The sequence below is a fragment of the Natator depressus genome, chromosome 2 (assembly GCF_965152275.1).
Source record: "Natator depressus isolate rNatDep1 chromosome 2, rNatDep2.hap1, whole genome shotgun sequence".
Taxonomy (NCBI): Eukaryota; Metazoa; Chordata; order Testudines; family Cheloniidae; genus Natator; species Natator depressus.
Genome location: NC_134235.1, coordinates 139,220,399 through 139,237,721, shown reverse-complemented (window position 1 = coordinate 139,237,721; position 17,323 = coordinate 139,220,399). Strand labels below are relative to the sequence as shown.

General features: G+C 41.3%; 1 protein-coding gene across 5 annotated transcripts in view; it reads left to right on the top strand.

Annotated features, from left to right (window-relative positions):
* The window catches only part of MTRR (5-methyltetrahydrofolate-homocysteine methyltransferase reductase), a 116,844-nt gene extending 99,990 nt beyond the window's left edge, over nt 1–16,854 (top strand). For all 5 annotated transcript variants that reach the window (XM_074945059.1, XM_074945060.1, XM_074945061.1 and 2 more), the window contains 3 exons: nt 14,677–14,769; nt 14,859–15,041; nt 16,442–16,854. In XM_074945059.1, the coding sequence (XP_074801160.1) occupies nt 14,677–14,769; nt 14,859–15,041; nt 16,442–16,586 (421 nt within the window). In that variant the 3' untranslated portion in view covers nt 16,587–16,854. The remainder of the gene's footprint in view (nt 1–14,676; nt 14,770–14,858; nt 15,042–16,441) is intronic.
* The last annotated feature ends 469 nt before the right edge of the window (nt 16,855–17,323 follow it).

Here is a 17,323-nt window from a genome sequence, read left to right as displayed (position 1 = left end):
TCCTATCTACAGTTAACACTCCACTACTTAGATATGTATGATTACACAGAGGAGACTGCTGAACAAAGTTTGTTATTACCTTCAGAAATAGAGGACACAAGTAAATATTTAACGGTAAACATTTCCATGGGAGATCAGTGTTATTTTACATGTGTTATTTATGTGCATTGCCATCAACTCAAAGCTTGATTATTTTTGGAGCAGGTTTGTTTCATATACTATAAATACTGCAATAAAATATTCTTGGACCCTTTTCTTTTGCACTGATGTGCAATAGACTAATTCTGACTTACTAATTCCCATTCATTTCTGAAGAGTTTCAAACGTGCATAAAGACAATTCTTCCGTTATTGTAGGAAAGTAGTAGATTTGTAGACCTTTTGTGTGTGTGGTGGAAAAGACTAGAGTTTTGGACTCAAACTTCTGCAGATCAGTTTTCCAGCCTGCTTCTGACTTAACATTATAGGTTTAAAACATGAATGCAGAGCTTTTGATTTTAATTTACACTGTGAGATTTGGAAGAGTAAGTGATGTGTTAGTAATGGGGAAAAAAAGCCTAGGTAAGTATTTGTATGTGAAGCATGAAATTGAATTGTTGCAATGTCAAATGATTTTCTGTTGGGTAATAAATTCTTAGCAAAATATTAATTGGGACAGGCAGAAACTGCATTTGCTGATGTAGAGGTGTTTAAGAGGATTTGTTGTCTGTTTACTCTCGTTATTACTACTAAAGAAAATCATAATGTGTACTGTTTAACAAGCCAATATATTTGCTGCTGTGACTAATTTTCTACATATTATAATGATGCCAATAGCCTGTTGTTGTTAAGGGGCTGTTTGGGACAGCCAGGAATTTTTCGGTTTAATCAAATTTTTATGTAGTTACAAGCCAAGGCATTTTAAGTTTTTAATGCTAGTCCATAGCCCCAGAGGGTATAATGACCTGCTGAAATGTTTTGTGAATGTAAAGCTGGTTTAAACGTTGCAACGTCCGTATATTCAATCTAAAGATTTAAATAAGTTTACAGCTGTGGTTGCATGAGTCAGGGCTAGTGGTCATTGTCAGTAGCTCTTAAACATGTCATCTCAATTATCCTTCAATCCACTCTTGAACCAGGGAGGAGAAGCAAGATAGGTTCCATTAAATTTCTCTTCAGTTTTCTTTAGATGCTGCAGCAGAAGCTTATCTAGAATGATCTCTGATCAGGAGAAAAATCATTTGAAAGAGCATTCCTAGCAGCAAAAAAATCACAGCAAAAAGGAAAAAAAATGCTATCAGAACCTAAGATGCACACGCACACACAATATGCTCAAACAGTTCCACCTTAATTTCCATTTATTGATTGATTCATTTGGAAAGATCTTATTAAATTTATTCCCCATGGTGGTGGTAGTAATACTTTTGCTGTTATAAAGCACTTTTCACTAGTAGATTTCAAAGCATATTGCAAAGGTAGATGAGCATTGGGGCCCTTACTCAGCAACACACTTGCATGGGCTTAAGTGCTTTATTGAATTGGAGTGTTAGTGAGTAGCAAATTTATCAGATTTAGTCTTTTAACAAAAATGTCAACAAAATTTCCAAAATGAAACTGATTATTACAATGTGTCTGACACACACACATTTCAGAGGACACAAAGTACACAGTGATTGAGGGAAAGTGAAAGGGCATCATACTGCTTTATGTGTTCCCATTCCGTCTGAGCTGAATTTAAATACTATTTCCTTTCAAACATAGCACATGCCTTCTTTGTAGGAATAACATTTGATACATAGTGATAAATTCTTTATTAGAGGAAGGATGTGTGCAGTGGTTAGAACAAAAGACTGGGAGCCTGAACTCCTGGCCTTTATTCCTAGTTCTGTTATGTATTGTGTGACCTTGGACAAGTCTCTTAACCAATCTGTACTTCACGTTACCTATAGCTCCCACAAATAGTGAGATTTAATTATTTTGTAAAATACCAGGAGATCCTTAGATTAAAAATGTTCTGTAAGAGCAAAGTGTTATATGTGGCTTGTATAGACAGCAGGTGTACTCTTTCAAGGTGCATGAGCATATAAAAGGCAGAATTTGGCCTTCTGTATTTTGTCTGAGTTCCCTGAACTTCCTGGAGGACTCAGACTCTGGTGCTCAACTGGTATAAATTGGCAGAGCTTCATTAAATCAATGGAGCAAGGCTAATATATGCCATTTGAGGATGTAGTCCTGGATACATAACTGTGAAAGCTGCTACATCCACACATGACTTCACACATCATATGTATTTCCAAGGAATCTCACACTCACCTTTTAAGCTGTATTTGAATTGGTAGATTTTCTTTGGCAAGTGCCCTTATGCTCTCCTGTGACTCTTTATAAAATGTGGCACGCTGACAGGTTTCCTTCCAAATACTGTGAGGAGCTGACCATAACAGAATTGTACCACAATACTGTAATTATTTAAATTTTTCTGTATTGTTAATGTTGCCTTCAAAGTTGGCAGAAAGGCATTTTAAATGTCTGTTAGGACACTGACAGTTTTATCATACATCTTTTTTACATGATAAATAATATAAGTTTAAGTGTTAATTTTCATATTTAGCACCCAATCCTAACCATGGCTTGCATCATCTTTTGGGGCACGTAGGTCATCTGAAGTGACTGTGCATTGGGAGAGGTTGGGTTGGTGTGTAAAAGACTGAGGAAGGAAAAAGGAAATGGATGTACTCCACAGCATGAAGCTGCAAAGAAGATATAAATGAAGTGTAATACCCTCCTTGCACAGCTCTATCAATAGGTGAGGAAGAAACCAAAACAACCAACAATGCTGCAATGTACTTTGTAGAGTGAGATGGTGCTCTCTCTGCTTCTTCCCCTCCCCTCCTCATTACCACTTCGGGGCAGGGATAAAGGGTCCCTCTCACCCCCAGAGTCTTCTAGCTAGCTCCGTTTCTGAACGGAAAGCCAAGATGATGTCTTCAGGCTCCACATCCCCTTTAAATCAATCCTTCATGTGGGACACAGTCTAACCCTTTCCTCCCATCTATTTCCCCACACTGGGATGTTCAGATGGCATTAAGCAAGCTGTAAGCCTCCCCAGCATCATTTTTCAAAGCTTGAATGCATTTTATTGCAATTGGACTGGACAGATTCTGGGAATGGAAAAGAGGTAGGCAGCGGCCTAAGTTATGTATGACTGCCCTTTGGAGGCGGGGCTAGGGGAATTCTCTCTCAGGACACAGAGTAGCCTCTGTTGCTGAGGAGACCTGAGGGGCATGAAGTTTCTGTGATTGTGAGCAGAATCAGGCCCTTAGTGAGTATGGAAGGTTCTCTGGGTGTTGACTGTGTATGTTTTGATTGCCCTAAACATTTTGGAACCTATGGTAGAACATAGTGAAGAACACATTCCTATTAATAATAATAAATAATAAAAGTTCTTATATATTGCTTTTAGTCTTCAAAGTGCTGTACTCACACTAAATGATCCTCACAATACTTCCAGTAAGTAGGTAGGTAGAACTATCTGCATTTTTTAAAGATGGGGGAAAACTCAGAAGGAAAAAGAGGGAAAGTGACTGACCCAAGGCACAGAGGCAATTATTGTCAGATCTGAGACTATACTTGAGAGTTTGGTGCTAAGATCATGGGACTAATGTGTGTACTCCATGCTTTTTTCAAGTTCCAGTCAGTGTTTCCAACCAAACTGCTTAAAGTATATACTAAAAACAGACAAAAATTAGTGCTTTGAATTTGTGCTTAATCATCTGCTAAGATCCTAACTTTAAAATATACCACAGTTCTGTAAATCTGCAGTGTTTTGAGGAATGCATAAACACCCAGTGTCCAAACAAGAGCATCTTGAAACCACATAAAAAAATCCTAGATCTTGCTCAAAAATATTATTTGAATTTCACAAACTTCCGTCCAACATTGTTTGCACCTGATTGATCAGTTCTGTTTTTAATCTTATTTTTGACAGTCCACAAATTTTGCTTAATAAATTCTTCAAGGGCTTGCTGATGTGCATTCCACATTAGGCATGTGTGAGCTGCATTGCACTATTGCTGGAAAATTTTCCCTCAGTGGTATCTGTCAGGCAGTCTCTAGCGCCCTCTGGTGCCATGCACCAGATTAAGGAGTGATGCTAGGGGCCACACACCCTCTGTTCCTTCTTAGTGCCCATGACAGTTGCTGGAACAACTCCTCTTGCTTCAGCAAGGCTTCTTCTCGGTGGTTTTGTACTCTGTTTTATAGTTTTAGTTTTAAGTATAGTTAGTAAATATATAGTATAAGTAGTATTAGTGTAAATAGTTAGAACACCCTCTCTCCTATTGTTGAGGGGCTCTCTTGCCCATGGTGGATAAAAATCAATGTTTTGGGGTTTTTTTAATCTGTTATTTTTTTATTTAAATCAGATTTTTTTGATAAAATGCTTTTTGAGGAAAAAACCTATCTAAAGATAGATTTAATTAAGACACATTATAGCTCAAAGATATCTCATCATGGAATAGGGATTATAAATTCTAATTCTGTAGTATGAGACAATATATTCATATAATGTTTAAGAAAAGTTTTGTAAATGAGTTCCAATAGTTCATGGATTAGAGACCCAATCTTATGGGGTTCCAAGGGCTTCTGTATAGATTATTTAAGTTAATCTTTCTATCTACCCAATGGGACTCAGTGCTCAGTCTAAAAGATACCATCAGGGATGCTTAGTTTTGCAGTTCTGAAACTGTGGATTTGTGTCTCTAGAGATAATATGCTCGTTAACAGCAAAAATGTTTTTGAATGAATAAATAAATAATATAGAGGTGAGAATTAACAGACCTCAACCCTGTTGTCCCTCTGCAAATGTGTGTGCACAGAGTCAATCCCTTACCTCTCTCTAAAAGTGAAAAGTTTCAGAAAGTTCAATGAATAGAAGATTGTTGGGGGCGGAAGAGATCTGGACAGGGAGAAGAAGTCTGGAGATAAATGTGAGAAGGGAGGGACAGGCAGTAGAAACAAAAGTGAAACTGTTTGAGCAACATATTCCAGAAGTCTTGAGGCCTTTCTGAGTGTAGCCTTAATTCATTTGAGATCTACCATACCATTCTCTCACTAGAATGGAAAACCTATAATGGCAGCAGGCCGTAAAAGAGACCCAGTTTGGGAATATTTTAATGAAGTTCCTCTACCTGTGGGTAAGACAGGCATGCGTTCAAAATGAAAACAGTGCAACAAAGAAATGCAAGGCCTGGTTGTACGAATGAAACAACATCATGAGAAGTGTTCCTTCTCAGGAGGAAACTTCGCTGAAGATGATGAAAGGAACACATCTGAACATGCAGGATCTTCAGGTTGGTAAACTTTTTTTATTTCATACCTCTTTCTTAAGGACTGCCTCTCTTCGTTCTGGACTATTATTGATTTCTCATGTTTGAGCAAAAAATATAGTTGTTACTCTATGTTACTATCATTTTAGATACAGTTGTGATAAAAAAAATAGCTGAAATAGGCAATTTCACCTTTAAAGTAGTACTGAGTATCAGTGAATGCAATGAGTAATACTAAATGAGCAGTATAGTAATAATAATTAAATAACTGCATTGACTTATTTTGTTTAGAAGAATCCATCCTCAACATACAGGATTCTGAAGACTATCCACCTTCAAGATCACCATCATTTTCTATAGTTTGAGTTATATCGCCATCATCCAGAAACAACCATAGATAAGTTTGTGATTAAAAAAAAAATACAGAAAGTAGTAATTGATGAAAAAATTGCCTGGTTTGTTTATGCAACAAACTCTCTTTTCTGTATGATTGAGAACGCACACTTTATTAACATGGTTCAGTCATTAAGACCAGGATACAGTTCTCCCAACAGAGCAGATGTCACAGGCTGGATAAAGTGTATGAAAGAGAAATTGAGCAATGTGCAAAAGGTCTAGAGGGTAAAATTATTAACCTGAGTCTTGATGGGTGGAGCAATGTCTGCAATGATCCTGTTGTATGTGCTTGTGTGACAACAGAAGACGGGAATGTCTTCCTTACAGAAACAATTGATACATCAGGAAATGCACACACAGCTGAATACTTACAAGAAGTAGCAGTAAAAGCTATAACAAATTGTGGGAAAAAAATTCAAACGTCTAGTACGCAGACAATGCTGCAAATGTATCCAAGAACAAAATGCAGGGAAATAGCTGTTTTATTGCTGACGCTGTTGAAATTTGGAAGGAACTGAGTGAGATCTTAAAGAGAAATATGCAATGACAGAGTTAAATTACAAGCATTAAAAAAAAGAATGGGACAAGCACTATCTCCAGCTCATTTTCTTGGAAATATTCTCAATACTTGGTACCAGGGTCAAACCTTAACTGCTGAAGAAGAGGAGTTGGCTATGACATGGACATCCAGCAGTCATCCCTCCATAATGCCACCTATAATGAACTTCAGAGCTAAGGGTGAACCATTCAAGAAATATATGTTTGCTGATGATTTAAAAAAAGTCACACCAGTGAACTGGTGGAATTCACTTAAGCACTTGGATTCAGAGACTGTTGAAGTGATAATATCACTTTTAACAGCAGTAGCTTCTTCTGGTGGTGTAGAAAGAATATTTTCTTCCTTTGGACTAATTCATTCCAAATTGAGAAATCATTTGGGACCTGAAAAAGCAGGAAAGCTTGTTTTTCTTTTCCAGATTATGAACAAACAAGAAAATGAAGGTGAAGATGACTGAGTTAGCTGCAGAAGCCAATATTTTAAGTTTCTCATGTTGACCTGGCTGACATAGTCGATTTAATTTTTGTTTTGTTTTTTAAATATTTCATTTAACTATTTTAGTTAAAAGCAATTTTAACAAAAGCAAACCTGATTTTAAAAAACTTAAATGTTTTTAAATTCAAAAATTCATATGCTTGTTTTGTTAAAATATTATCTGTTTGCTGTTTAAAGAAAAAAAAATCCAGAATACATAACGTTGTTGTTTTAGTTTAAATAAAACAATTTAAATGTCTCTGTCTGGTGATGTTCTCCTCCTAATACAGCGTGGCAAGAAAATCCTCCAAATATTAATGATTAACCTGTTGAATTGGAGATAGTTCACCTCCCAATGACTTCATAAATATCTGCTTCAGTTACCTTTTGGTAAATGAAATAACCAAACAATCATTCATTTTCTGATATAGCTGTAAAACTAATCTGAAAAGTTTTCAAAATAAATAATTTAAAAAATATATAATGTGTACCTTCCAAAAATGAAACCTACATCTATCTCTGAGTTGTGAAGAATATGTATTAAGATTATAACAGCCACCAAGAATGCACTTTTATGTAGATATCCATGATTAAATCAAGTCTTCCTGACGTGATTTAAATCAATTTGATTTAAATCAAATCCACCCTGCTTTTGCCCCTGGGGCTGGGCACACCCCAGTCTCTGGGCTTCAAACCTTGTGCCTCCTGTGGCAAACCTATGCCTGTGAGTGACCCACGCTCCAGTTGTCTGGAATGTTTGGGGAAAATTCCCATGAGAGAACAGTGCCAGATTTGTCAAGACTTTAGACCCCTTACAAAAATGGAAAAGAGAGGTAAGACTGAAGGCTATCCTAATGTAAGCCATCAAGCCATTCCAATTCTGCACTGAGCATTTCAGCCTCGGTACGAACTCCTCTGGCACTGCATGCTGCTCCGTACCATTCCCCATCTCCGGTGCTGAGGAGGAAGCACAAAAAGCAATGCACCGACAAAGAGCGTTCACCAGTGGAGAAGAAGGACAAACGTGGCAAAGGCAATGGAGTGCAACCTGGTCCAGGCCACTTCTCCATCCATGGTCCCACAGCACCACCGTCACCTCTGCCCAGAGTTTCAAGTCCAGTGCGGGACCCTCTCCTGACAGCCAGAAGCCACCATGGCACCAGCAGATTGACAGTACTGTCAACCTCTGAGGCCTTTGCAGCACAGGGACTTATTGGCACTCCCGGTTCCACCAACTCTGATGGGACAGCTGCCATCTCCACTGACTGTGAGCAGGAGGAAGCATGGGGCACAAGCCATGCCTGATACCCTCTTTGTGACCATCTCCGTTGTGCCACTGGTCTCCAGATCCTTGGCACCGAATGGAGACAGAGAGGGGGGTACCACTCCACCGTGGTTGCCTTGTGGGGACTCTGAATCTGAGGTGGAACGCTATGTCCAGCAAAAGGGCCACCACCGGTACCCCTTCTGTGCATCTCCGGACATCGGTCAGTACTGGTCAGCCCCCCAGTGCCTGGCCAAGTGAACAGTGGTCTGTGCAGTGGCCTTACTGGAACCCTTGGGGGTTTCCCCGGTATTGGGTCACCCCTCCCATTGATCTTACTTGGTGGCTTCCAAGCGGCTGGCTACCGCTCCTTCCTGCTCAGTACTGGACCCAACTCCTGTACCGACCCCGGTACCGATGTTCAGGATGTGGCTTCCTTCGACGTTCTTGGGGCTGAGGAAAAGGAAAAAGCCCCTCCTCCGGTACAAGCCGCTTTTGCCGCCTCCTCCCCAGACAAGTCAATCTCTGAGCCGAGGAGCTCACTTCCGCAGGACGACTTCAGGGTCTATTAGGACCTTCTGAAGCTGATAGCAGCTAATCTGGGGGTAGAGATTGAGGAGTTTAAGGAATCATCCCACAGCCTTATCGACCTGGCTGAAGCAACTCCTAACTTGCCCATTAATGAGGCCAGTCAAGGCCCTGTGGCAAACTCTTCCTTCTCTGCCCCACACCTCAAAGAGTGCTGAAAAGAAATTTTATGTGCCAGCCAACAGGTACGAGTACCCATACTCCCACCCTGCTCTAGGGTCCCTCATTGTGTCAGTGGCCAACAAGAGGGCCAGACAAGTGCTACCCCCAAACAAAACGATGCAAGAAAGCTGGACCTGTTTGGAAGGAAAGTTTATTCAACAGGTGGTTTGAGATATGCAGCTATAAACTAGCAATCCCTACTGAGGAGATATGACTATAATCTGTGGGACTCCTTGTCCGCGTTCAGAGACTCTCTGCCTCATGACTCAAGGCAGGAATTCTCTGCTGTCTTAAAGGAGAGTCAGAATGTTGCCAGGACCTCACTCCAGGTATCACTGGTTGCAGCTGACCCAGCAGGTAGGACATTGGCCTCCACTGTCACCATAAGGCTATACTCTTGGCTTCAATCCTCAGATCTCCCTCACGAGGTCCAGCAATCAAGCCAGGATCTCCCTTTTGAAGGCTCCTCATTATTTTTGAGACAGATGGACATGAGACTGTATGGCCTGAAGGACTCAAGGGCCACCCTGCCCTTGAGTCCCTGGGCCTCTATGCTTCATCTACTTCAAGGAAGCATTTCAGGCCCCAACAGCCACCACACTTCTCGTCTTCACCTCTGAGACAGAACCCTTTTAAATAAAGGGAGAGGTTACCAGCAACGTCAACCACTTCCATCCACCTCAACTTCCCAGCTGGGTTGTATGGGTACTCCAATGGGCCCACACAGGCCTTTTGAAGATGCGCCCAAGGGTGCCATACCAGTTCTCGTCTCAGATCCTGCCTCCCCCTGATTTTTGGACTGACTATCCTGCTTCCGCCTGGTGTGGTCTTGCATAACATCGGACTGCTGGGTGCTAAATACAGGGATGGCTGGCTATGCCCTCCAGTTTTCATCCACCCCTCCTTCCTACACCCCAACGCTGTCCCTCTTCAGGGACCCTTCTCACGAGCAGGTCCTCATCTAGGAGGTGCAGACCATTCTACGGGGGGGGGGGGGGGGGGCAGGGAGGAGGTTCCTCAAGACATGAGGGAAGGGGTTTTATTCACAATATTTCCTAATCCCAAAATTTAAGGGAGGGCCTTCAACTCATTCTGGACCTATGTCATCTCAACAAATATCTCAAGAAACTGAGGTTTCACATGGCCTCCATTATTCCCTTCCTGGTTCCAGGGGACTGGTACCCCACTCTCGAGTTTAAGAACACTTACTTTCACATTTTTATCTTTCATGGCCACAGGAGAGTTCTCATGTTTATTGTAAACCAAACTCACTACCAATTCACAGCCCTTCCCTTCAGATCTGCAGCCCCCTGGGTCTTCATGAAGTGCATGGTAGTGGTAGCTGCCTTCCTCAGACTGTGAGGAATTCAGGTCTGCCCATACCTCGACAACTGGCTGATCAAGGGTCATTCAAAGGCTCAAGTAAAGAACAACATCAGCATGGTCCAAGCCACCTTCTGAGCGCTGGGCCTGTTGATAAACCAGCAAAGGTGGACTCTTATTCCCGTTTAGAGAACAGAATTTATCAGGGCAGTGCTCAACTTGATCCAAGCCAGAGCCTTCCTCTTGGAGGCCTGTTTCCAGACTGTCGGACCTGATATCCAAGGTCATGGTCCACCCATTTACAATAGTCGAGTTTGCCTTAAGCTACTGGGGCACATGGCCACATGCACTTACATGGTCCAGCATGCAAGTTTGGCCTCAGGCCCCTGCAGATGTGGCTAGCTTCAGTTTACTTCCCGAACAGACACCATTTGGACTTGGTGGTCACTGTTCCATCCCTGGTCCATGCCTCACCCAAGTTCAGTAATGATGGGCGTCCCCTTTGTGGTCCCCAAAGCTGTCAGGGTCCCTAGAGTCGGATGCATCAGTCCTAGGTTGGGGAGCCCACCTGGACAGCCTGACAACTCAGGGCCTGTGGTCCCAGGAAGAACTTTCCCTGCACATAAACGTCAGGGAACTCAGGGCGGTTTGCTTAAGCTGCCAAGTCTTCCTTGCTCAGATCTCAGGTAGGTGGTGCAAGCTTTGACGGACAACATCGTGGCCATGTTCTGTATCCACAAGCAGGGAGGAGCTCGATCCTCCACCCTGTGTCAGGTGGCCATCCATCTATGAAACTTCTGCATGAAGCACTCCATCCACCTCAAGCCTTCACATCTTCTGGGAGCCTGGAATACACTTGAGAATGACCTCAGGAGATTCTTTTCCTCTCACCACAAGTGGTCCCTTCACCCGGAGGTCACCAGGTTCATGTTCCAAAGGTGGGGCTCTCCCCAGATAGATCTGTTCGTGACCAAGCAGAACAGGAAATGCCATTAGTTTTGCTCACTGTGGGGGCACAGCCCAGGCTCCCTCTGTGAAGTCTTCCTGCTTCCATGGACAGAACTCCTGTTCTACGCATTTCCCCCCGTCCCTCTGGTTCACAAGGTCCTCCTGAAAATCAAATGGGACAAGGCAAGTGTTATTCTTACAGCCCCGGTGTGGCCACACCAACAGTGGTTTGGCACGCTACTAGATCCATCAATAGCAACCCCGCCTCCGCTCCGTCCAGACCTGATCTCACAAGACCACAGCCAGTTACTCCACCCAAACCTCGACTCCCTTCCCCTAGCTGCATGGATGTTACATGGCTGAACCCGGAGGAGCAGGCCTGTTTCGAACAAATTCACCAGGTCTTGCTAGGTAGTAGGAAGCCATCCACTACGGCAGGGGTTCTCACAACAATTTTTTTGGTAGCCTCAGAGTGCAGCCACCAGCTTTTGTTGGTGGCCGCTCTGACAGTTTTTTTCCTAAAACAATTAACTTTAGGAAAAACACACAAAATATACATGTCCAAATATCGTAATTTATTTATGTAGAGTTTTTTTTGCAGACTCAATAATAAAAATAATGTGCAGTTGTGTCTATTTTTTTACTGGATCTAAACAGAATAGAAACACCAATATGGTGCTTTGCACATTCTTGTCTTTTTTGTTGTTTCTTTTGTGGTGTTCTTCAAGGACAAAGTCCAAGTACGCCTGCACCCAGCCTTCTGCCAGAGGTGGTTTTGCAGTTTGATAGCAACCAGGCCATTTTCTTGTCAGTCTTCTTCTCGAAGCCTCCCAAGAACTCAGAAGAACACCAGATTCACTTAGATGTTAAGCATGCCCTCATCTTCTGTATTGAGAGGACTAAATCCTTTTGCAAATCCACACAAATCTTTGAGGCAGTTAGCAGAAAGGGTGAAAGGACTTCCAGTGTCAGCCCAGAGGATCTCATCCTGGGTAATCTCCTGCACTGGGGCATGTTATGAACAAGCGAAGGTCCCACTTCCTGTCATCATAACTGCACGCTCCATGAGTGCTCAGGCCTCTTCAGCAGCATTCCTCGCACAGGTTCCAATCTACAGGGTCGCAACTTGGCTGTTGATGCATCCCTTTGCATCCCACTATGCCATCACTCAACAGGTTCAAGACGATGCTAGGTTCAGAAGAGCAGTGTTGCAGTCAGCATGTCCGTGAACTCCAAGCCCACCTCCTGAGGTACTGCTTGTGATTCACCTAACGTGGAATGGACATGCGCAACACATCTCAAAAAACAACAGTTACAAAAGGTTAGTAACCATGGGGGTTTTTTTAATTTTAAAACTATTGACTGATCTTCTAAACACAGTAGTTTGTGAGTTGAAAGTTTAGTTCCTTTCTTCTGAAGAGTTTTGTGTTAGGAAAAAAAAGCTAGCTTTCATTCTGGGTTTTCTTTTTGTACATAGTCTACATTAGTCAGATGGAGATGCCCATAGATTGCATTGGCAGCCGCTTCTGAAAGTCAGTGAAATTGTGATTTATGTAGGTTTGTGTTGGACCAAGAACTTCTCTCATTAGTATTTCTTATGGGATGCGGGTAACTGCTTATATAATTGAGATTAGTCCCAAATGATGTGATAGCCTTTTTATCACAGTGAAAAGTCTTAACAAGGAAAGCTTAAAATGTTTGATGAATAATAGTGCATTGCATACACATGTACTTTTTGTGATTTGTTAGTTGTGTATGGTAAAATGTGTATCATATTTTAATTAAACCAACCCATAAGAATGTGCTGGCAGACTGTTGATTTGGGGTAAAAGTTTGATATTCCAAAGCTTTAATTTTAATGTGACTTCACCCAAAACATTACAGTATTGCTGGTAAACAGATGTGAAGCTAAAATGTTTGGTTCTCTTAAACACCTGAAAATTCAGATGTTTAGAAAAGCTGATCCAAAATATCCAAACGTTTTGAAGACTTTGTCTGCAGTGACGTCTCCCTTCCTCTGACTGATCCCAGGTCCCCCTCATTGCCCCTGTCTTCTCATATCTGATATTTCAGACCAGGGCACCTCTTCTGCCAACCCTAGGCAGCATTTCAGCTTTTGTTGGGGGAAACCAAGGCCCTCTTCCCAGCTCAAGCAGCATCAGAATTTTGCAAGGCAATTCCCCCACACCAATTCAGGAAGCCCTTCTAGCAGCGACAGGACACATGTCCACTTGTGATCTTTCTGGTAAACAGGGCTACCCAGAGTCATGCATTTGCTCTGCTCCCTGGTGCCTTCTCACAGCCTCATTGGAACATCATCTACCAGTTGGCTTACGCACAATCAATAATAATGAGCAGCAGCAGCAAGATTTTCCCTGCAGTGACCATTCTTAGCCATCATTGGCTATTGTGAAACAATGGCAGCTAACTGCTTTGCCTCCTTCCATCAGAGAGAGCGTGGGGAGGGAATGAATTAGGAGGGGAACAGAATTAGCCAAAGGGGAGAACAATTTGGGAGAGCTAAGTTCAGGGAAAGAAGCAAAACTATGATTTTTCCCACAGGTAAGCATCCTACTGTGCAGGTCTCCTGGCAGAAACTAGCTCATGTCTTTTGTTCCATGGCAAATGTCTCTTGAAGAATTAATTGGAACTTGGCAGGTATGGTAAAGCCTTACCCCAGAGCAGGTTTGACTTTGGCTAAAGTGGAATTGGGACTCTTGAGAGATGCTACCAGATGTGGTGGGTCCCACAATGCCATTGGAAAAGTGTAAAGGGGAGAGAAAAGTGGTCATTGGGTGGGAGTATAACGAATGAAGGGTTTTAGATATGGTAGGAACAAGTATGGACTGTCTTGGGACCTCCCTGCTTCCTTCCCTTCACCAGGGGAAGTCAGATGATGAGGGAGAGGGCGTTCTGGTAGCCATATTTTAAAATAGGTTATGTTAAAGGGATGAGTAAAACTTTGGATCTGTGCTTATGTTATTAACTGAATCCATTTGTACAAACCTAGTGTTTATTTCTCATCCCTATAGCGTTTCTTTAGATCTTGAAATACTCTCCATATCTCACTTTAAAAGGTTAATAGAATTTCAACACCAAATTGTGCAGTGATTATATGAAATATTTCTAAAACAAAAGTTAAACAGAAAGTCACAGATAAAAACCAAGTACAGAGTTTTTTATTTTTGGCATTATTTTTAGCAGTAAAACTAACTCACCGTGATTTAGTATTGCCAAGATTACTCCTATAAAGTTGGAAATGATAGCTATGCAGTATGCTGAAAATGGCTTGAGCAGATTTTTCTCCCCAAATATTTGTGTAATGCTTTTAGTGAAAGATACTAAGGATGATAGCCTTCACTTTCATTATTCAGGATTGTAGGGAGGGATTTTCAAAAGGGCTCATTGTTGGCCTCACTCCTCTCCCTTTGAAGTCAATGGCAAAGCTCCCATTGATTTCCGTGATAGCAGAGTTAAGTCAGTGCTGAGTGCTTTAGAGTGAAATCCCCTTTATGCTGTTTTGCCGCCATAAAGTGCAAATGAGAATCGGGTCCTCGGAGTTTAGATGATCTGTGAGTGTAATAGTTGCAGTACTGACTGAATAAAAGACTGGGTTTCCACGTTATGTGTACATGTGTCTTTTTTCCCTTGTGCATTTAGACAGAAACTCCAAGAAGAGCATATGGACTGGAAATTTGGAGAGACATGGCTGTTTTTTGGCTGCCGACATCAGGACAGAGACTACTTATTCAGGCAGGTTCTGTAGGTAGTATTGGAACTCTGCTGCACCTTGTATTTATGCTTTGGATACTGATTTCTAATGTTTTTGCATTGTCTTTCAGAGATGAGCTCAGAAGTTTTGTTGAAAATGGCACATTAACTCATCTTAAGGTTTGTTTCTCAAGAGACCCTCCAGCTGCAGCAGAAAAAAACCCAACTAAATATGTGCAGGACAACATTCGACTTTGTGCTAAAGAGGTTGCCAGAGTCCTGCTGAAGGAGAGAGGTTGTTTCTATGTATGTGGGTGAGTAGACTAGAGTTTGAATGCCTAACAGAGGGAGCATTTAATAGAAATTGTTGAAGACGTTTGAAAGACTTGCAGTAGCATCAAGTAAATAACTGGCATTTACAATACAGTAGAACCTCAGAAATACGAACAGCTCGGGAATGGAAGTTCGTAACTCTGAACAAAACTTCATGGTGGTTCTTTCAAAAGTTTATAACTGAACATTGCCTTAATACAGCTTTGAAACTTTACTATGAAGAAGAAAAATGCTGCTTTCCCTTACTTTCTTTTAGCAGTTTAACACAGTATTGTACTTTTTTTAGACTTTTTTTTTTGTCTTGTCTCTGCTGCTGCCTGATTGTGTACTTCCAATTCCAAATGAAGTCTGTGGTTGACTGGTCAGTTCATAACTCTAGTGTTTGTAACTCTGAGGTTCTACTGTACTGAAATATTCCTGTTTTTTAGAGTGTTAACTTTATGGTATAATGTTAATCATCCACCTCTACAGCTTAATCTTTTTCTTAGGTTATGGCCAAGTATTCCACTACTCTATTGATTGTTCTCACCATAATGTTTCAGAAATGTTTCTTGTTCATGTAGTGTTTTCCAGTTAAAATAGGACAGGCTACAAGCAAATGGTGTAACTCTTGTAAAAGTGGAAGATATACACATATATGCATGTAATGAATTATGGAGGTATGTGATAACAGCCCTTCAGCTGGCACTCTGTAGGTTTGGAGGTACAGAGCAGCAGACTGCTACCCGGGGTATCTTCCCTTGGAGAATTCCATTAGCCTTCTTTTCCTGCCCTTGTGGGACTTTAGGGAATGTTTTCTGTAACGGTAACATCCTTATGGTGTGAGGTTTTTATGTACGGAGATCTAACACACTTGCAGGTGCAGGAATTTTGGGAGCATCTCTCTGTTTGTAATGCATCCCTGATTACTTACAAACAGTTAATTGAACACGTGGCATTGGGCCCAGAACTTAGTAGCTTCTCTTTCAAAACCAGATGTCTGCTTCTTATGCTACTACTAAGTGGTCAGTAGTATTAGGGCTTTTATTGTTTCTGTATCTGAGCAACTAGAGGGTAGTATAACCACAAACACTTGAGCAAGTCTAATTCCATCCAGCAGAAGGCAATTATTTTCTTCCAGTTTAAATGTGGATCTGAGTTTCTGCTCCATATACATTTGAATGTATTGAAAGCTTCATGTCTTAGCTGTTTTAGGTATTACTGTTGCCACCATTCCCAAGTACATGAGCAATTAATGTCTATGGTATAAGCCAACATAAATTCTGCATTTCTTTATTTTAAAAAGTATTGCTTGTTTCCAAAAACATCCTGTATCTGTGGCTGCCGGTGAAAGGAGAAATCTGCTAATAAGTACTATTTTTTTTGTCTCTGTCTTTTCTAGAGATGCGAAGCACATGGCTAAAGATGTGAATGATACTTTAGTGGACATTTTAAGCTCTGATGCTGGTGTTGACAAATTGGAAGCAATGAAAACCCTGGCTACATTACGACAAGAAAAACGCTATCTACAGGATGTCTGGGCCTAAATGTGTGACCTCTGTGCCTTTGCAAAACAAAGACTGTTAGATAATTTTCACCGTATATACTGTACGAAGACTCCGCTGATTCTTTGGATTACCGTTATTTCAACTTCACTTAAGTAAATTCTCTCTTAAAAGCAGCCAATTGATAATTAAAAAAAAAAATTTCTCTAGTCATTTAATTCTTGATCATAGAAGAGGACAGGACAAGGAGTAATGGTCTCAAGTTGCAGTGGGGGAGGTTTAGGTTGGATATTAGGAAAAACTTTTTCACTAGGAGGGTGGTGAAACACTGGAATGCGTTACCTAGGGAGGTGGTAGAATCTCCTTCCTTGGAAGTTTTTAAGGTCAGGCTTGACAAAGCCTTGGCTGGGATGATTTGATTGGGGATTGGTCCTGCTTTGAGCAGGGGGTTGGACTAGATGACCTCCTGAGGTCCCTTCCAACCCTGATATTCTATGATTCTATGATTCCTACTGATCTTTTGAATGGCATTTAAAACCTTTACAACAACAACAACAAAATGGAACCTATGAGTCCTCAATTTGTAGCAGTATTACCAAGTAGATTCTCATGGAGCTCCATTCCTCCAATTTAATAATGGTATACTTTGAAAATAAACTTCTGCATTTATATAGTATACAATATTATCGTATACTGCACACATAATGTTACTTATTTAGTTGTACTGTTTATCACGTACGTCTTATTGCCAAGATTTAGTTGAACATATTACGTGGAAG